Source organism: Chiloscyllium punctatum, chromosome 19 (genome assembly GCF_047496795.1).
Source record: "Chiloscyllium punctatum isolate Juve2018m chromosome 19, sChiPun1.3, whole genome shotgun sequence".
Classification (NCBI taxonomy): Eukaryota; Metazoa; Chordata; class Chondrichthyes; order Orectolobiformes; family Hemiscylliidae; genus Chiloscyllium; species Chiloscyllium punctatum.
This window is the reverse complement of record NC_092757.1, coordinates 87,037,315-87,059,637: the sequence shown is the minus strand read 5'-3', so window position 1 is coordinate 87,059,637 and position 22,323 is coordinate 87,037,315. Positions and strand designations below refer to the sequence as shown.

General features: G+C 41.2%; 1 protein-coding gene across 1 annotated transcript in view; it reads right to left on the bottom strand.

Annotated features, from left to right (window-relative positions):
* Positions 1 to 4,857: 4,857 nt before the first annotated feature.
* The window catches only part of LOC140491578 (heparin cofactor 2-like), a 33,791-nt gene continuing 16,325 nt past the window's right edge, over positions 4,858 to 22,323 (bottom strand). The window contains exons 3-4 of the mRNA XM_072589982.1: positions 9,417 to 9,564; positions 4,858 to 7,396 (exon numbers count right to left, since the gene is read on the bottom strand). Of these exons, the coding sequence (XP_072446083.1) occupies positions 7,205 to 7,396; positions 9,417 to 9,564 (340 nt within the window). The 3' untranslated portion in view covers positions 4,858 to 7,204. The remainder of the gene's footprint in view (positions 7,397 to 9,416; positions 9,565 to 22,323) is intronic.

Below are 22,323 nucleotides of genomic sequence, written 5' to 3'. Positions count from 1 at the left end.
AGTTAAGCTGCACTGTGGCAGCCAGATCAAAAGAAGGAGAAGCTGCCTGGCCTAAGCATCCAGCATGCAAAAAAACCTTTCCATTAGAAGGTGATTTCTTGATCCAGAAATCCAAGATACTATAAGATGTCCTCAAAATAAGGAAATGGATCAGAGACAATGTCTACAATGGAGGATGCCTGCCTCTCAAGATATCCAAGTGATAAAAGATCCTCCAAAACAGAAATGATCGACAGATCAGAATTCAAGCAAATGATGTACCATTCTTCCAAGGCCAATGAACATGCATTTAAAACATCCAGATTGTGTGCAATGGTGAAATCAGAGGCTTGAGGGAACTGCAGTAATGATAAATGAAATATAATTGCATACAAAATTGTAAAATTCTAGCAATAGAACAGAAAGCTTGGGGACAAGTGATGGATAAAGTAATGGCTCTGAAGGGGTTAATGTTCATGTTAGATTGGCTCCACCCATCCTTTAGTTGTCATGCACAGTTTGTGGGTGGAGACCAGGAATTTTGCTCCTGTTTTCAGGCAGGGCAGATGTATCTGTACCAGCTCCATGTCACTACATCTGACCCAAATTATGCAATAAATCTTGTTATCTAACAATGGTTCCTTTTCTGAAGATACTCTATGATGGTGTATATACTACCACTAACCGCTAGGTTGGCCTGAAGCAAACGAAGGTTGCTGACAGTGAACAGTCTCCAAAAGAACCACAACTGGTAAAGGTGGCTAAAGTACCATGACCTACCCAGAGTGGTCATCGGGGAGAAATCTACATTTCTCCTTTATCCTACCTACTTCCCAATAACTTCTCTCTACCTCCTCAATGTACACACAATGGAAATTTTATATATGACTAACTCACTCACTGCTCAACACATTAACACTCCAATCATCTGTGCCTTTGTTCAAAGTGATTTGTGGGCTTTTTTATGTCTCTGACCCTTCCCGCAAGTAGTAGCATTTTTTTTTTGTTAAGCCCAGGGTCAAATATGGTCTCAATTAAAAATTGTTGACACTGGTTTTGCTTAACCAAATTCACAGTTTTTGTCAAAAGTAAATCCATAAACTGTTTGAGTTTGTGTCGTGTTTCTGGATGTCATTGACACATAAGGGCCTCCTAAGCTCTCAGTGGCAGATGTTGTGTGGTGGCATTTTCCAAATGGTTTTTTTGATTGCCAAAACTCCAAGGTCAACGAATGATTTATGACTTATCTCTACCCCACCCCTTGCCTGGAACACGGTTGTTCTCCCATGTCATAAATGACAAGCGATCTCTTATGTGTGTGTTCATCAGTTTATGTGATATTTCTCTTTTGTTATGTGACTGCTTACACCGGCATCTGTTATGCATTTCTTATTTGTAAGCGTGTGTGTGTGTTTGCTCCCTCTGTAAATGTATGTGTTTTCTGTGAGAGGCTCTTTCTGGATTAAAAGATGTATTAAAGCTGATGTTTTTGATTTATGGCAGTGCCAACTGTAGTCCTCATATAAGATGCAGAAACGTCCATGCACAATAATTTTCAATGCTTTGAAGAATGTTTTACATTTTAAATGTATCCACATAGCTTCTTTGTGCAGACATGCACTCAAACACACTTTCTCAAATCTGTTTTTTTTTCCTTTAATTTCTGTGTTGCCAAAATACAAACTCAATTGGAATGAAGGAATTATTTGGGGGATGGAAAGAATAATGTGAGTGGCTGCCTATGAGAGGCTCTTCTATTTTATAATCGAGTCTCAATGGAATGATGTTGGCTTCAGTTATTGGACCAGTGAATAAGGAACTTCATTTTTTATTGTTGGTTCAACGAACAGGTCATAGAAAGTGATGATCAGAAATCTTCATTTTCTTCCAAATATATGTTTATGATTATTTTAGTTTATTGAATTAGACAACACTGAAGCAAGCCATTCAGCCCATTGTGACTGTGACAATTTCCGTAGGAGTTCCCAATTAGTTTCACACACCTCTTTCTGTATTTCCTTAAGTGGGCGTCCAGTTCCCTTTTGCATGTTGCTATTGAACCTTCATCCACCATCTTTTTAGATATTTCATGTTATAGAAACCACTGAAAACATTGCTTCTTTTTAAGAGAGGCAGTGGCATAATGGTAACATCACTAGACTAGTCAAAATGGATCCCAGGCTGGTGTACTGTCAGGTTGTGGGAGGTTCATGGGTTCAAATCCTACTGGCAGATTGTAAAATTTGAATTCAATAACAATTTTGAATTTAAAAACTGCCTATAAATTATGAAAGGGGAATGATACCTGGGTGTCCCTGTTTACCAGACTCCAAAGGTGTGCAGTAGGTGGTAAAGAAGGCCTTCATTGTGAGAGGATTCATGTACAGGCACAGGGATGTCTTGCTGCAATTGTACAGGCCATTGGTGAGGCCACACCTGGAATACTGTCTGCAGTTTTGGTCTCATTATTTGGGGAAGGATATTCTTGCCATAGAGAAAGTGCAGCAAAAGTTTCCCAGACTGATTCCTGGGCTGGCAGCACTTCTGCATGAGAAGTTGTTGAATTGATTTGGACTATATTAGCTGGAGTTCAGAAAAATGTAGGGAGAATCTCATAGAAACCTATCAAATTCTAACAAGACTAGGGACATGATAGATGCAGGAAGGATGTTCCTGATGACAGGGGGAATCCAACCAGGGCATCACAGTCTAAGGATATGGGATAAATAATTTAACACTGAGAGTGGACAGTTGCTCTCGCGGGAAGCAGTCAAGATGAAAATATTGAATGATTTCATGAAGGAGTTGGATATAACACTCGGGGCTAAAGGGATCAAAGAGAATGGGGAAGAGTGAGAACAATTTATTTGGGGAATGTGTTCATGATGAATGGCAGAGCCAGTTTGAGGAGTCAAACGGCCTGGTGTTTCTCCTATTTTCAATGTTTCTATAAGCACTATTCCAAATCAAATAATCCAGTTTTTCTGGTCTCTCCATATAATTGGAATCCCCTCACCCTTGCACCCATTCTAATAAATTTCTGATGCATTTTTGGCACCTTTCCATTGTAGTGCAGTGCCCTAACTGGATGCAGTTCTTTTGGTGAGGTCTAGGTTTAGATCAATTTGGAGTTTTGGGTTTTGAGGAAATCAATGGATATGAGGATAGTGTGGGAGAGGATGATCACATTTTCTTTCACCATCCATTGAATGGCAGAACAAGTTCAAGGCGTTGAATGGTCTATTCCTGAATCTATGCCTTATGTTCCTGTGTTCATAACCAGAGACAGACAAAACTTTAGCATAGCTGTGTTGCTTTTGTACCTTAAGGTTTGGAATGTCTTCCTCATGGGAGACAGGAAAATTCCTTGGATGGGTTCAGACCGTATCAGGAGAAAATGCCAGTGATATGTTGATTCTCAGTGTGTGAGGTGTCATGCGACATGGCAGCTCAGCTGGAGAGGAGCTTGGAGGCAGTCACAGCAGTGGCTAGATGTACAATCAGGCTGTTTAAAAGGCTCATCTCAATTGCTATGGGACTTTACCTCTGTTAGAATTAAAACAGAGGGCTTCAGTTCCCCCCCACCCCACCCCACACACTCATCATGCCCCCTCCATGCCACACTATGGCATTTCCGTGCCCACTCATCCAATGCATACTTTGTTAGAAGCAGGGAGCTCTATAGTGAGAGCTAAATGTGTTTAAAAAGCTTGAACAAACAGTCATTCATTGAAAATTTTCCATTTTATTCGAGAAACCTCTTTTCACTATATGCTAATAAAAGTGTTATTCATCCAGAACCTTTGACGTTTCAATAGCTGAACCTAAAACCTTGACCTAAATAGATGATGTTATACTGATAATCAAGATCAAATAGTCAGAGTTGTCATTCAAGCTGAGGCTCAGGTGTTTCAAGAGACTAATAGATATCTGGACTCCCTGCCCAGAAAAATAATTAGAGTAAACAATTTGGCACAAGGGGCTCTCTGGTTGGGTGAAGGAACATAGCCAAGCATGAGAAAGCTCATTCACATTTCTGTTTCTGAGGGTCCTTCATGCAGATAATGTTTGACATCACCTCTGAGATGCCGTGAACACAGCTCTGAAAATCTTGCCCAAATCACATACATTATGGAAGACTCAATAAATTGACAGCAAGGGAAAGCATAATTCCAGCAAAAGCAACGGTCTGAACTTGAATAGATTTGCAGTCCTTTTTGACTCCTCCAGTTCATGTTGGCACTTGCAAAGCACTTCACATCAGCAAGAATAGTCAGACAATGAATGGTGGAGGCAAACGAATTAAGGATGATCAGCTAAATCAAGATTAGAGAGCATGATTTTGAAGAGGTTTTTGAAGGTTGAGAGAGGGAGTTATAACCATGTGCAGTATTTATGGAGAACATTTCAAAATGACATTGAAATGGGTAAAGACTGTGTTGCCTAAAGGGGAGCCTTGGGACTCCAAATTTAGTTTGAAACAATATTTGTGTTAATTTGCACATATTGAAGATAATAACAAAGTTTAGTGTTCTAAATGCGAAATTATTCACCAACAGGACAGTAACAGTAAGAACAGCATTTCCTCAACCTCCAGGTACTCGATTAAATCCAGACAAGTCTGTGTTGAGTGTAGTTGCCAACTGAACAGAATTGTCTTTGCCTTGTGACCCAAATTGCCATGACTTGAGGCATGATAGTGGACCATTGAACCCTGTCCAGACAAAAGTAAGCGTCCTTATTTGTTAAGTAAGAGTTCACTATGAAGGTCCTGCCCACACATAGACCCAGAAAGAACACAATTACTCAAGCTTGACATCTATTGCCAAAATATTATCCATTGAGTCAAAACATCAAGTGCACATAAACAGGCTAAAATTTCTCATTATTGTATTTATTGATCAGATTAAATGTGAGTTAACAATGAAACTGACTCAATTGATTTAAATAGAGTGATTGATTCTTATTGCAGAATCGTCAGGATTTGATACCAAATCTTTCACACAGCAAATTAGGGGAAGCAGGCACCTAAATCATCGCTGCTATCATTTGCAGTATTTTTCTACTTTAAAACTTATACAAAACACACATGAAAGTAAGTTCCAAATAAGTGGTCATCAAGCAATGCAAATACAGCCTCAACCATGATTGGTTTAGTGACCAAAGAAGTTAACTGAACCATATGGTCTTTGTCCAAAAAAAAGTAAACCAAGAGTACCAGAAATATCAACTTGAACATTAATGTTGACCAATCAATCTGAAATATATTCACGTCTGCTGTAATATATATGTTTTAAACTTAAACTGTATATATTTTTGGACCATACAAAGCAATGGGCTTTAATTTCAAACTGTTGTTTTCTGGAAAGGTTTTACAATCACTGTTGCAGAGCACAATCTGTGTGGGCAATGCCAATCTCTCCTGGAAAGACACATTTGTCTTCATCACAAAGTATAATAAATATCTGAAAAGTCTAGTTGACAATCAGGGATGTAGGTGATGCAGGCAAACAAAATCATCTCCATGGTTACCCTGAGAAGGTAGATGAACCACTGATTAACATGTTCAGTTATGTCAGTTTGGAGGGCATTACAAGTCAACCACAGAGTATGGGATGGTAGAGATCATGCTGCTTGTGGGTGGCAGATTCCTTTACCGGAAAGATATGAGTGAAGAAGTTGAGTCTCCTCAACAATTTTCACAATTCTTTTCCTGCTGCTCACCCACAAATCAGCAGATTTATTGAATTTATTTCAATTTTATCACTTGATGTTTTGGGATTTGCTAGTCTGGTACCCTTACCACTACATAGCCATAACCATTTAAAAGATGGCCAAACATATTGAGAATTATTTGAAATCAATGTCTACTACTAAAGCACAAGAAATTCACAAATTGAAATTATTATAATTGTTTTGTAAGGAGCATGATACAGAGGTCTTGTAGTGCAGTGTTATGCGTCACTAATTCAGAAACTCTGGGTTCGAGTCTCAACTCCAGGATATGATGGCCACAGAAGGTGTCTTCATAATTTGGCCAAACAGGTTGAGGATTGACTTGCAAATCCTACCAAACATGGAAGGAGGAAGAGCCATGTGAACTGAATAAGCTATTCATTGTTGTAGACAAGAATGTGAATGTTGCCATGGCAGTGTGAATTCTTTAGGGATCTGGATGACCGGTGTAGATCAGATGGATGATCTGGTTAGCATGGATTTGGGACCTACATCCTTGCCCTAACCTGTGATGGTGATTGAGGTGCTGTGAGTTTTACCTGTTTTTGGGCAAAGAACTGAAGAAGATAGAAAGGATATTCTTCAATATATAATATCCCCTGCCTAAAACCAAATTATTTTCCAGTTTAATTCATACTCACTTGCTCCAAAGACGTGCCCAACTATTTGATAAAAATAGGAGCCTTAACTTGAATGGTTATGGTTGTGAGTCAGCCAATATCTCACTCCATTCTTTACCTGAATGGACAATCTCTGTCTGTGCAGAGACTGTCAGCAGGTTGTTCAGTCTTGGAAGGCATCACAGGTAAGCTTGATCCTTTCCTCACCTGTCATTTACATACACACAAGGATAGCAATATGAAGAAGGGAACCCCATCATTTATTACCTTTTTTACGCAGTTTATTACATTTATTATGCAGTGCTGAGGCCAATTGTAGCTTCTTAACTACTTCCTAGCTAAGGCCAGAAAGCTTAGTAGGGACTGATTGAGCAGAAAGATGGACAATAATGGACAACACCCTCTGATTCACCCAGCTTGTCCTGTGCAATTGATATCTTGTGTCAATCCAATAACCCCAGCTGAAACTTTGTGAACTCCGGGGGGAGGCAAAAAACATCAAATAAGCCAGCGTACTCTGCAAAGTGAAGGGGAAATGTCCAAACGTAAGTATAAATGCAGTGCATTTAGGGACACAATGGAGTGTAACTACACACCAGTATTGTCCTGTTCCAAGATTCTGGGATGCAGATTTTGTTGTCCCCTCATTTTGACTTTCCAACCACATTATTTTTCTGAAGAAAATACCTCCAACAGGGCTTAGAAACTAATAATCTTCAGCAAATTGTCATACCATGTAAGAACAGACAACGTAAAGTGAATAATTAAGCTATGCAGTGGTTAGTTTGGGAATTCTCTGGCCTCTACATTTAACATAATATACCTTTACGTCTGCCAGACTTTCCATGGCCATGCCTATTGCCTTCCATCTATTGGTTTAAAGGGTTCATTACTCGCCCCATGAACAGCAGTGATTGGGTGTGATGCTCAAGGATAAGGAATAGGAATGGGCGATTGGCCATAAATTTGGCCTGTGAAGAGAGAGGCATGAAACCAGAAAGAGAGACAGCAGCAACTTCACTTCCTTCCTCATCCACCTTCAGTGCAACATGTTGCTTCAGCTGTGGGACAGAAGGAAATAAAAGGATGTGAGTACTGGTAAAATCAGTAAATATTCGACATGCATTCACATTACTCACTGAGTAGCTCTGTTGGTGCACACCACAATCTAGCGAGGAACTGAGTTATATCTATCAGGAGCTTGTTTCTAAATTAGTTCTTCTGAATTATCTAATCTCAGCTTGGATAGCAACAGGACTCAGAGCCTAAGGTGAAATAAAATTAACAAGATTCATCTTCGTCGCCATGGAATTATACATCACAGAAGGAGATTTCAGCCCAGTCCACATGTACTGGTTTTCTTGAAAGAATGACCAATTAGTCCGACTACCATAACAAAAACTGAAATAACTGCAGATTCTGGAACTCAGGAACAAAAACAGAAATTGCTGGAAAAGCTCAGCAGGTCTGGCAGCATCCATGGAGAGAAATCAGATCTAATATTTTCAGAGTTAACATTTCAATTCTGAGGAAGGGTCACTTGGTCCAAAAGGTTAACTCTGATTGCTTTCCATAGATGCTGCAAGACCTGCTGAGCTTTTCCAGCAATTTCTGTTTCAGTCCTACTACCTTGCTCTTTCCAGATCTGGTCATGAAGACTCCCCATCTTTTTTAATAGAGATTCAGTTCCTTTGTGCAAATTGCTGTTGAATCTGCTCCCACCAGCACCATTTCAACAATGTGTCCTGAATGTATGTAAAATACAAAATCTCCTTATTACTCCCACCGTTTTGGTGATTATGTGAAATCCGTGCCCTCTGGTTACTGATCCTCCTGCCAGTATCTTGTTAGTTGGTGAACTACCAGCACTTGAGAAGCAGATAAGGATAGAATCAGACTTGGTTGTAAGTCACCAATAGCAACCCCCACCTTCTTTCAGCTATGGCAAGTCCCAACACATCATCTAAGTCCATAAATGAAGGCTGATTTCTTGGGCACAGTAGTGTGTAGTAGTCAGATCTCAGCACAGATCAGAACTTTGTCTTGCAGGCAAAGTTGGGGTGCACATCAACGTGGTGCATCTTATTGGACCATGGAAATAGTAGCATGACTGGGTCATTTGGTTGCTTGAGCTTGCTGCACCATTAACTAGATCACAGCTGGTTTTCTACTATTACGCATCCTGGGATAACATGAGTTGTGGCTATCTGTAGTTTTTCTAGCTCTATTTATTTACTCAGAGTGTGGGAATCCCTGGCAAGGCCAACATTTATTGCCTATCCTGAGTACCTTAGAAAAGAAGGCAATGAACCTTCTTAAACAAGTGCAATTTGTCGTGTCTATTTTAATCCAACTAATTAGCTTGCAGAGGGCAATTAGGAATGAGCATTTTATTTTGGTCTGGAGTCATATATAAGCAAGATCAAATAAAAACACCAAAGGGCACCAGATGGATTTTAAACATTAACCATTAGTTTTACAGTCACCATTTTTGATACTAACTTTTTATTTCTGATTTGATAAATTTCTCTTGTTGCCCTGGTAGGGTTTGAACTCAATGTCTTAACAACTTAGTTACGGTACCCTATATCGGAGTTGGCCAATCACTATCCTACTTCATCTTCTTCAGCTATGAGGAGAGATTGAAGAAGTTGAGAGCATTCTCCTTGGAGAGAAGAAGGCTGAGATACGATCTGATAGAGGTTTTCAAAATAATGAGTGGGCTTAACAGAGCAGATGGGGAAGAAATTATTTCTGCTTGTAAAAGAAACAAGAACAAAAGGATATAGATTTAAATTGACGTGCAAACGAAACAGAGTTGATGTGAGGAAATAAAACGTTTTCACACAGTTAGGGTCTGGAATGCATTTCCTCTGGAATTGTGATGGAGGCAGGTTCAGTTGAGACATTCAGATGGATAATGGTATGTAGGGGTATGGTGAAAAGGGATTGGCCGTAGGTGAAAAAGATGGACTAGATAATAATTCGTCACAATTCTGTGATTCTGTGGGACTTGGTAGAATTTATATGGAATGTTTGTCTTCTTGGAGTGTGTAGTGAAAACACAACTGAATTACTCACCGAGTTAACATACAAATTTCTGTGTTCACAAATACCAGACAGATCTGCTTTGTTGTGGAAGAGATCAGTCACGCCCAGACCTTCAAACATTTCAATTAAGTCATAGTTGCCATGTAGAGTGAACTTTGGAATATAGACCTCCCTTGTCCTGTGAAAGAACAGACATAAATCACTAAGACATCCAACACTCAACTAGAATCTATGTGTTCAATTAAAATATTTAAAGGGAAAGGTATGCCATAAAATTTTAATTTGTATCTGGACCTTTGATCAGCATCACATTATCTCATATGTTTTCAGTTTCTCTGTTGTTCTCTGTTCATCATTGTCAATCTTTCCTTCCATCTTCCTCAGTGCAAACACACTGACTCCTTACCAAGAGAAAATGCTGTAAAATCTCAGCAGGTCTGGCAGCATCTGTAAGGAGAGAAAAGAGCTGACATTTCCAGTCTAACTGACCCTTTGTCAAAGCTTTGACAAAGGGTCAGTTAGACTCGAAACGTCAGCTCTTTTCTCTCCTTACAGATGCTGCCAGACCTGCTGAGATTTTACAGCATTTTCTCTTTTGGTTTCAGATTCCAGCATCCGCAGTAATTTGCTTTTATGCACTGACTCCTTACTCAGAATAAAATTGTATCAGCATCAGGCCCTTTCTGAACTATTGCTGAGAGCAGCATTGATGGCTGATGGCAATGAATGAGGGACTCTCATATATAAACCATGTGCAAACTGGTTCCTATCAGACATGTACACCTTCAAAAGGGGGTTACTGAGGAGCAGTTAAAAGCTGGAACCCGGACTGTTATTTCTCTGATTTCACAATCCAGGGACCAAGATCAATTGTGGCAGTTACACTGCCTGACATCAGCGCAAAGTAAAAATCGAAACATCCTTAACAAGTTCTTTCCCAGGGCTTCAAACCTGTGAAATTCTTTATGTCCCTTCAGAATGACTTCCGGTATAATCTATGAAGTATTAATTCGTCCTAGTATGACATCCCCTTAACTTCCTGATTTACTTCACCTCCTTTTCAAACTTACACGTATCCAGTATTATGGAGCCTACAGCATTAGCAAGGTTTTCTATATTTTTACAGATCAATATATCTGTGACAGAGGTATCGATAGAGATCGAAAAGAAGGTTTACTAAATGGTGTCTCAGCCAAGAATGAGTGGTTTGACTAGATTCCCTACAGTGTGGAAACAGGCGCTTCGGCCCAACAAATCCACACCGACTCTCCAAAGAGCAACCCATCCCTCGACATTTACCCCTTCACCTGACACTACGGGCAATTTAGCATGGCCAATTCACCTGACCTGCACATCTTTGGACTGTGGGAGGAAACCGGAGCACCTGGAGGAAACCCACACAGACATGGGGAGAATATGCAAACTCCACACAGATAGTTGCCCAAGGCGGGAATTGAACCCAGGTCTCTGGCGCTGTGAGGCAGCAGTGCTAACCACTGTGCCATCGTGCCACCCACTGGTGTCTCAGCCAAGAATGAGTGGTTATACAGGAACATCTAACAAAAAGCCATGGGTCAGATATATATTGTGTGAATCTTTCACAATGTCTATATGTTGATGTGAGATAAAACCATAAGAAATAGGAACAGGATTAATCCATTTGGCCCTCGAGCTTGCTTTGCAATTCAATAGAACCATGACTGATCTGATATTCCTCACCCACTTTACTGTCCTTTCCATATATCTGTCTCAGTCTTAAATATGCATGACTTTGGTCTCTATAGTAAGGAGTTCTAAAGACCCGCAACTCTCTGAGAAAAGAAATTCCCCCTGTTCTCAGCCTTAAATTTATACATGGGTGAAGATAGACTGTACATTGTCCACTTTTATGTGCTGATTTGTTTCACATTTTCAACATCTACCACTGACTAGCACCAGTATGTTACAGGAAGCCAAACATATAAGTGCCTCCCTGTCAGCCTGTCCATTAGTAAGCCACTGTGGAGATATAGTGGTTCAGTGGTAATATCACTGGACTAGTAATCTAGAGAGCAAGGTTAATTGTCTGGGAGCATGAGTTCAGATCCCACCACGGTAATTGTTGGCATTCCAATTCAATTATAGAGTCATTGAGGTGTACAGCACGGAAACAGACCCTTCAGTCCAACTTGTCCATGTTGACCAGATACCCCAACCCAATCTAGTCCCAACTACCAGTACCTGGCCCATATCCTTCCAATTCATATACCCATCTAGATGCCTTTTAAATGCTGCAATCGTACTCGCCTCCACCACTTCCTCTGGCAGCTTGTTCCATTCACGTACCATCCTCTGCATGAAAAAGATGCCCCTTAGGTCTCTTTTATATCTTTCCCCTCTCACCCTAAACCTATGCCCTCTAGTTCTGGACTCCCCCACTCCAGGAAAAGACTTTGTCTATTTACCCTATCCATGCCCCTCATGATTTTATAAACCTCTATAAAGTCACCCCTCAGCCTCTGACACTCCAGGGAAAACAGCCTTAGCCTATTCAACCTTTCCCTATAACTCAAAGCCTCCAACTCTGCCAACATCCTTGTAAATCTTTTTTGAACCCTTTCAAGTTTCACAACACCTTTCCGATAGGAATTTGTTTAAAAATTTCTGAAATAAATCTAGTGTCTGTGATGGTAACCATAAAACTACCATCAATTGTTAATGGAAACTTATCTGGTCACTAATGTTCTTCAGGAAAGGAAATCTGCCATCTCTTACCCAATCTGAATGGACATGACTCCAGACCCACAGCGATGTGGTTGACTCTTATCGGTCCTCTGAAACCGCCTAGAGAGCCAATCATGGGGAGAAAATGGCCTACTGGTATTATCACTAGACTATTAATGCAGAAACTCAGCTAGTGTTCTGGGGATTTAATCCTGCCACAGCAGATGATGGAAGTTGAGTCCAATTTTAAAAGAAAAGTCTAGAATTCAAGAATCTACTGATGACCAAGAAACCATTGTTGATTGTCAGGTAAAACCCAACTGGTTTACTAACGCGCTTTAGGGAAGGAAACTACCACCTTTACCCTGGTCGAGCTTACATGTGACCCCAGGCCCACAGCGATGTGATTGACTCTTAACTGCCCCCTGCATAATTAGGGATGGGCAATAAGTACTAGCCTAGCCAGTGATGCCCACATTCCATAAACAAATTATTTAAAAAGCAGTTCATGAACATTCAAACATTGGTCTCACCCATGCCTCCTCATAGTGACATATAAAAATGCATCTCCTGTATCATCGCCTCTTCCCCTTAGGCCAAAGCTTCAGGGAAAGCTAGAGGAAGTTTGTCCACCAGGCATTCAGTGCAGGCTCAAGGACATGTGGACACAGCCTCGTGCTGAGTGAAATGTCTTCTGGATGTGGGTTCATTTAGTGGATACCTTGGGAAAATAGAAGGTTGAAGAAACAAACTCCACAAAAATAGCTAAAGTGGAGCTTAAAGTTGAAGGAATGTATGAAAATGTCACATTTTCAGCAATTCTTGCAATCAAGCTGGTGACAAACTTAATGCTTCACCTTTGAACTCAACTGAGGAGGTCAAGATGGGCATTTTGGGCAACACAGGGTCTTCATCATTTTTGCCCAGGCTTGTGTCCCAGAGAGGACACTCTAGTTTCATCACAGAGCATGAACACAACACAGGAGACAAGCTTAGCGTACAGTTAACCATCACAATGTAAACCATCTCTTACAAAAAAAGATGCCACTATTAATATCGTATGTTTGAAGACAGAGGTATTAGTAGCAGGTACAATACCTCATTATTTGCTTTGCAATAATGTAATAATTTAAAGCAGCTTTTTTAAAAATGTGAGTTATTTGTTTGTGTGGAACTGGTAAGGCTGAAATTTATTGCCCCTTCCTTGGTGCCCTGGGAATGTGATGGTGGCCTTTCTCCCTGAATTGCTACAGTCCATTTGGCATTGGTTGTTGGAGATTTTCAGCTTGTTGACCAGGCAATGCTAAGGTGGCTGTCACTTCCTTCCATCACTATCAATGTGACTTTTACATCGTAGCCACTCTCATCTTCCTTGGTTTGTACATCTCTGGAGCAGTCTTGGTGAGTTATGTAGTGCACTCTGTTGATGTCACAGCCCCAGTACTCCAGTGAATACAGTAACATGTGGCACCTGTCAAGTGAAGTGTTCTGTAAGTTTTCAGACTTTTAAAAAAAAACTTTAATATGTCAGCCAAACCAGAACTATTGCCTAATGTCTCACCCTTTTGATGTCAGATGTATGTCTGAATCCATGAGTTCTGTTCGCCAATGTACATTGCAAGTCAAACATATGAAGTAAGTATAAACTTGATATACTGCAGGGTAAATTAAAAGCCACGATGTTCAAAAATACTATTTTCAGACTTCTAATGCTTCTTTTTTTTTGTATTTCCATTTTCAGTATCAAATTTTAATGAGCTGGTGCCTGCATTTCACTTTCTTGACAGAGACTAGTGCGGGAGTAATCCAGTCTTTGATCTTATGTGAGTCGATTTCGTGAACCAGGCAGCAGAACTCAGCTATAAATAAAGTCAAAAGAAAAGCTTGCATTTTTAAAAAACGTCTCAAACTATTTCATGTCATGAGTTACTTTGACGACTTGTCACCAATATATAGGCAAACTCATCACTGGACAAATCTGTCAGCCTCTGGTGACTCCTTATTGAGAAGTAATTGTGCCATATTTAACAATTGCATATGCTGTTAGTTGGTTACAGAGATAAAATATCAAGCACTTAAGATAGCTGCCCCAATATTAGAATATGGAAATTCATGTTCACTGTCTTATTTGTACACTATGAGCACACTGTATGTTCAGTCTGCAGTCACCAAGAAACCAATTTGTCTATGATTGTGAATGGCAATCAAAGGTTCAAGAATGTAGAGGGCTACTTTTTTGTTGGGGACCAAGAGAATCATTCGAATGTTTTGATTTGTTCATGGACAGTGAGTGTCACTAGCTAGGCCAGCAGTTACTGACCATCCCTTATTGTCAGAAAGCAATTAAAAGTCAATCACACTGCTGTGAATCTAGAGACACACATCAGCCAGACCAGGTAAGGACAGCAATTTCCTTCCTTGAAGGACATTAGTGAACTAAAAGGGAATTTTATAACAATCAACATTTATACAGTCACCATCATGCTATCTTTCGATTTTAGATTTTTATAATTGAATTCAAATTTCATTATCTGCCATGGTAGGACTTGAACACATGTCCCTCGCACATAAGCCTGGGTCGCTGGGTTATCACAACGTCACCACTTGCACTCTGTTTTTGCCCAATAGGCTCTGCCCTTGTTAGTGGGTGCAGAGCAGGTTCATTTGGATGATTTCAGGGTTTTGGGACTTCCATTACGTTGTGAGACTAGAGAACTCTCAATTGATCTCCTTAGCAGAGAAGGTTGAGGGGAGATTCTGGCAATGTGTTCAAAATCATGAAGATTTTAAAAATCTAATTGTTAAGGATAAACTGCTTACTGTGGCAGAAGAGCCAGTGATGCTGAGGAAAAGTTGAAAAAATAATTTTCAGAAGGACCAGAGGCAAGTAAGGAGAGCTTTTCAGAAGTAGTAACTTGTGAGAGTACGCTGCCTGAAAGGGGCTTGGAGGCTGATTCCATAATTAATTTCTGAGGGAATTGGAAATACTCGAAGAGGGAACATTTGCAAGGCTATGGGTAAAGGGTAGGGGATGGAACAGTGGTCTCACAGGAATGGAGGATAAGACTCCTTCTGTAGAGACATGGGTTCAAATCCCATTCATGACAGCTGGTAGAATTGAATTTCAATGAACCGGAAGCTAATCTCAATAATGGGGACAATGAGGTCACCACGGACTGTTGGAAAAATCCATCTGGTTCCTTTAAGGAAGCAAACATGTTCTTCTTATTCAGTGTGGCCTACATGTGATTCTAGCCACAGAGCTTTCTAGTAGACCCTGAGCTACTCTTGACAGCAATAAGGGTTGGTAACAAAGGCTCACTTTCCCAGGGGTCCTCACATACATTAGAAAATTAAAATAGGAACTAACTGGATTAGTTTCTATGATACAACGTAACCACCATTTCCTTTCCCTTGTTGTGTCCTTTCTTTGATTCTATCACATAATTTGGAGCATTAGAAATTCACTGTACAATCGTCAGAGATTTGTCATAATGGAGCAGTCGCAGCTGTTTTTAATTCATTGTGATCTACATAACCCTTGCCACAGCTAGCAGCTCGGACACTACAGCTAATAGGGTCAGTCTTTAATCTCTTTTTAATGATAGCCATGTGAAATCAGAGGCCCCTTGTGCAAAATGTTGGTATTAAGCTTTTTTCATAAGGCACTTAAGACAGACCAGAATATTAAAAGCGCAAGTAGTGTCTTCAGGCCACCACTTTATTGAAATAATTCTTTGTCTTGCACTTTGGGAAACAAGACAGTAAAGTGGAGGTGTAATATTGGCAGACCATTTAGATTAACCAGTTTCCTGCTGCGATGTACATATGCTAATGGCTTTAGCAATTCCCTCATGTTCCTGATAAGTTAATGCACATAAGCTTTCAGGCTTATTATCTGTGCTCCACTAGCTGATCAGTTAAGGACATTGACACCATTTTATCTTGGGGAGAGAGGATGCTGGAGGGTCAACAGTAAGGGCAGAGGGGTGGATTTTAGAAGCCACTTCCTTGCCTGACATTTGTACCTCTGATTGCCCCAATATTGGGGCAAATAAAGACCCCTTTCCTCAGCCCGGCAGATAGTTGTCCCCTGGCTTCCCATTTCAGCACCCCAGCCATCTTTCTCAGGCAGGCCGCTAATTGGAGAATGGTCAAGTTGAGGTCCTTAAATAGCTGTTAATTGAGCACTGGCCAGCTTTAACTGGTGCAGGTTTGAGTAAATTGGCTCCAGTGGTTAGCACTGCTGCTTTACACCACCAGGGTCCCAGGTTTGATTCCAGCCTCAGGCAAGAGTTTGCATATTCTCCCCGTGTCTGTGTGGGTTTCCTCCGGCTGCTCCGGTTTCCTCCCACAGTCCAAAGATGTGTAGGTAAGGTGAATTGGCCATGCTAAATTGCCCATAGAGTTAGGTGCATTAGTCAAGAGGGAAATGGGTCTGGGTTGTTACTCTTTGGAGGGTCAGTGTGGACTTGTTGGGCCAAAGGGCCTGTTTCCACACTGTAGGGAATCTAATCTAATCTAAATCCTAAATGTAAGGGGCAAGTATTTCACCAGACGCCGCTCACCCCATTATCTCTCCTCGCCACCACTGGGGGGAGGGGGGGCTCACCCATGGATCCTGACCAAGAGCTAAATAATATAAACACATTAAAGTTGTTTTCATCACAACAATCACTCAAACGATCATAAAAAAGAAGCCCTTCTTATTTGCTGCTGTTGGAAATTTCCTTAATCTCTGAAGGGAGGGGAAGATAAAACAGAATGAGAGGTTTTTACAATGGAATGCTGACACACTCAGTCAAGTGAAGAACAAGAAGGGAAAGGTAAATAAAGTGTCCCAGCGATGAGAGATAAGTGAAGCATGTTTGTTTCATTTTGCAAAAAAAGCCAAGCTATTTCGATTGAAGTAAGTGAATTTGCTCAGAACTTTGCCTTCATATGAAGTGCAATAAAGCAGTTTAATGACTCATTTCACACGATCTCTTACCAAGTGATTCACCTTTATGAAAGATTGAAAAAATTCACACACAATACATATGTATCCAGTCCAGATCACAAGGGGACGCTAATATTATATCTCTGTCTTACATTATTGATCACACAAGTACATAGAGCACAGGGTGAGTGAACTTTTACAAACAGCTGTCTGTGTCAGTTTTCATGATTTGGCAGTGACTACTGATTCAAAGAAGGTACCTAGCTAGACTCAAATCTGTAACTTAACATGGTCTCCCTGACACAGGGAAAGGGTGCAGAAAAGATATTGCCAGGATTGGAGGGATTGAGCTATAGGGAGAGGCTGAATAGGCTGGGGCTGTTTTTCCTGGATCTTTGGAGGCTGAGGAAGTTTATAAAATCATTAGGGCATGAATAGGAGAAATAAACAAGGTCTTTTTCCCATGTGACGGGCATAGGTTTAGGGTGAGAGGGGAAAGATATAAAAGGGACCTCAGGTGCAACTTTTTTCACAAAGAGGATGGTGCATGTATGGAATGAGCTGTCAGAGGAGGTGGTGGAGGCTGGAATAATTACAGCATTTAAACGGCATCTGGCTGGGTATCTGAATAGGAAGAGGGGTTAGAAGGATATGAGCCAAGTGCTGACAAATGGGACTAGATTAGCTTAGGATATCTTGTCGGCATGGGTGACTTGGACTGAAGGGTCAGTTTCTGTGCTGGACAGCTCTATGATTGTATATAAGGCATGCAAAAGCAAAGTGCTGCTGGAGACCAGAAATAAAATTAGAAAGTGTCCAATTGGATTCTGTTGCTCTGCTGAATTCATCTAGCAGTTTCTGTACTGAAGTGAAGACTTCAGCGTGCATTCCACAGTGTTGCACTTGGTTAATATGTGAATCATTGCAATGAATGATCATTTTCCAGACAATTGTTGAAAATAGTGGAAGCTTCGGCTGCGTATGAGGTTCAGGTTTGGATTCATAGCTACAGGACCAGTAATGCTGAAACTCCATCTCAGTTGTGTGATCAAGGCAAAGTGGACAACATTCCACCAGAAAATATACAAAGTCCGATGCTCCATCTCCCCAGCCCCCCACCCACAGCGCCTGCTTTGTGCCTGGACTGGCTTGGACTGCAGGAACCCCAGGGGAACAATTATTCTCTCTGCTGAATGCACTTGAAAAGGAGAATTTACTTTTTGATCATCTGCGCATCTAATGCAAATGGAAACCCATTAACGTGATGAAGCATCTGCAAACAAAGCTGCTGAAGCATCAGCACATGTAAAATGACTGCTTGTCTGATTTTGGTGCACATTTTCTCATAATTAAGACACACATCACTGACCTTAATCCTAAGAGTTTGGATAACAAAAATCCCAAGTGTTTCTAAAGATGCTGTTTGAATATTTCAAGATAAAGAGAAATAGTTGAGGCAGGTACAATTACACCATTTAAAAGATATTTGGACAGGTACATGAATAGAAAAGAATTTAGAAGGATATGGGCCAAACGCATACAATGGGACTAGTTTAGTTTGGGAAACGTGGTTGGCATGGATGGGTTGGACCAGAGGGTCTGTTTCTGTGCTGTAAGACTCTACAATTCTATAGAATTGGGATGTGATGGTGCCAGTATTGAACTGGGGTGGACAAGGTCACAAGTCACACAACACCAGGTTATAGTCCAAAGGGTTTATTTGAAATCACAAGCTTTCAGAGCCCTGTTCCTTTGTGTGAAGAAGGGGGAGCTTGTGATTTCAAATAAACTGTTGGACTATAAAGTCAGGAAAGGGTGAGCTTCCTGATGGCAAACTGGGGTCACTCCATCAACTTACAAATTGTTCTGAATGGTCTCTCAACAGCAATGGGAAGCATTCCAACTCTCAGTGCCCTCTCTGTCATTCCAAGTGAGCCAGGTTGGCTGGTCAATTATCAACCGTGATCCGGGCATTATGGGCCTACCTGCTGCCGGTAACAGATTACAAGATCGTCACAATAAAGACAACTTGGTACGACACATCCATCAGCTATATTTTATGTTGCAAACTTCAGCAAACCAATGAAAGCTGTCTAGAAGAAGGATGGAACATCATGAAATGTTGGAAAGAATAAACTCTATGATTCCCACTTATCTTCATCGCATGATCAGACACTAACTTTGCATGGGCAGAAGGTCCAAGGTTTAATTATACTACAACTAGTTCACTGCCTCACACCACAGGTAAAGAATAGCTAAGTGAGAGGGGTATCAGAGAGCTCACAGGATTAAGTGCCAGACTGATTCGGTATTGGTTTGGTAATTGTACCCCAACCACTGAGTCTGAAAGGACAAGTCCTGGTACAGGACCAGACCACATAATCTAGACTACGTCTCAGTGCAGTACTGAGGAAGCACGGCAAGGCGGGGGCACAGTGGTTAGCATTGCTGCCTCACAGCGCCAGAGACCTGGGTTCAATTCCCGCCTCAGGCGAATGACTGAGTGGAGTTTGCACGTTCTCCCCGTGTCTGCGTGGGTTTCCTCCGGGTGCTCCGGTTTCCTCCCACAGTCCAAAGATGTGCAGGTCAGGTGAATTGGCCATGCTAAATTGCCCGTAGTGTTAGGTAAGGGGTAAATATAGGGGTATGGGTGGGTTGCGCTTCGGCGGGGCAGTGTGGACTTGTTGGGCCGAAGGGCCTGTTTCCACACTGTAAGTAATCTAATCTAATCTAAAAAGTGTTGTAAACTGGTTAAGGTACCAGCTGTCAAATGAGACATTAAAGCAAGGTCTGGTCTCTGAGGAGTTCTTCAGAGGTCAACATTTGTCCCTCAAAGCATCCTATCATTTAACTTGCTTTTGGTGAAACCCCATGTTTTCCTATTTAACAACAATGGTTTATTGGCTGTTGCTGTGTTTGCCCTCCAGGCACGTCTGCAATATACCTCTAAAAGGCATGCTCATGATATTATCACTGTCTCATGATGTGGCCTGGTGGTATTAAAGTCTCAGGCTCCACCTTACTGGGGGTCACTTCGAACATTACATGCTGAGGGAAGTGAGATACCGTTTGTAACCAACTTGTTTTGCATTAGCCCAGCAACTGAAATGACACTGATGTTACCTATCTACAAATTGTAATATATGGAAATACCAGGAGCTGCATTAAATGTCTGCGGAATCTTTCAGTACCATTTCAGTCAGGCCTAATTCTTATATCACGGGAGCTAACGTTAAGTATCACCTCATCAGGTACAAATACCCTGTGATTTAAAGTCCAGCACTGCATCTATGGCAGACAGTGGAGCCTGATCTGATCAGTTGTGAAGCATTTTGGGACATTCCCAGATGGAGAGAGGCACTACATAAATGTAGTTCATTCTTCGAACTTCACATCAGTTGTTGTCTTGGAGATGGGGAGACCGTGGAAGGAAACACATAATGGCCTAGCCAGCCAATCACAATTTAATAGCCAAAGTGTTTTTTTTAACAGTTCAGGGAAATGAAGTAAAGAATAAAATTGCCTGTAAACATAAGATGAATTATCTCTCTATCACTCTCCTTTTTTTATAAAAAATGTGTAATAAGATACTGGCTCCTAGCAGCTTGATGTTATCCTATTAGGTTGAGTCCTATATGTACCATTTTAATGTAGGTTGTAAATGTTAATTGGGTTTTAAATTTCAATTGACTACACTAAATTTTAAATGCTAAAATTATAAATTTTTTATTGATTCACCCGCAGGGACCAGCTGCAAACTACCTTGCAAATGAACAGTCAGCTTATGAGGAATTCTTTAACTCTGTGTCACTTTCCTCACATCCTCTCCTGGAAATGATGCCTCATAGGGATTCATCACGACACAAAGGAAACAAGCCTTTTAGCCCAGTTGGTCCGTCCAGCCCGCCTAGCTGCAAACGGATCCAATCGCCCTGTTCCCGTGTCCCTTCAATCCCTTTTCCTTTCAGTGACAGATCCAAATTCATGATGTGAGCCAGCTTTGTGTCTGCCTTAGTCACTAGCTTTGGAAGTAAATTCTACGCCTATTAACTCACCATCTAAAACCATCCAAAAAAGATTGAGCTTCAGACCCGCGTCTCGCTTTCTTGTGTAATTGCCAGAGTCCAGAACTAGAGGGACATAGGTTAAGGCTGAGAGGGGAAAGATATAAAAGAGACCTAAGAGGCAACTTTTTCTCGGAGAGGGTGGTACATGTATGGAATGAGCTGCCAGAGAAAATGGTGGAGGCTGGTACAATTGCAACATTTAAAAGGCATCTGGATGGATATATGAAAAGGAAGGGTTTAGAGAGATATGGGCCAGGTGCTGACAGGTGGGACTAGATTGGGTTGGGATATCTGGTCGGCATTGACAGGTTGGACCGAAGGGCCTATTTCCATGCTGTATATCTCTATGACTCTGTGACTCTATGACAGACTATCAAAAGACAAGATTGTCCAAGTAAAAATCACAGCAGATCAGGCAGCATCCAAGGAACAGGATTCCTGAAGAAGGGCTTATGCCCGAAACGTCGATTCTCCTGTTCCTTGGATGCTGCCTGACCTGCTGCGCTTTTCCAGCAACACATTTTCAGCTCTGATCTCCAGCATCTGTAGTCCTCACTTTCTCCTCCAAGTGAAAATCACCCCTGGATTTAGCTCAGATCCACACATGCGAACTCTTTGTGTAGTCCTTGGATATTGAAAAGGAGAGGATTCCCCTCCCACCTCCTTAACCAAGGACATTTGGTTGAACTCAGCAATTACAGTGAAATCAAGGAGCAAAAGGACAGGATCAGTCTATTGACTCCCTCAGTTTCCTCTGCCATTCAATTACGTTGTCTCTGAATCTGCACATCAGTTATCCACTGTGGTTCTGAAGTCCTTCATAAATAGATCCCTTGCCAAAATCAATTCATTGACAGCATGGTGGCTCAGTGGTTAGCCTGCTGCCTCACAGTGCTAGGGTTTGATTCCAACATTGGGTGACTGTCCATTTGCACATTCTCCCCGTGTCTGTGTGGGTTCCTCCAGCTGCTCGCGGTTCCTCCCGCAGTCCAAAGATGTGCAGGTTAGATGGGTTAGTCATGGGAATTGTGGGTAAAAGCAAATTTTGACAGCTTTGACAAAGGGTCAGTTAGACTTGAAACGTCAGCTCTTTTCTCTCCTTACAGATGCTGTTAGACCTGCTGAGATTTTCCAGCATTTTCTCTTTTGGTTTCAGATTCCAGCATCCGTAGTTATTTGCTTTTAACTAAAGAGGAATATTCACATTGGCAGAACAGACAAGAAGTGT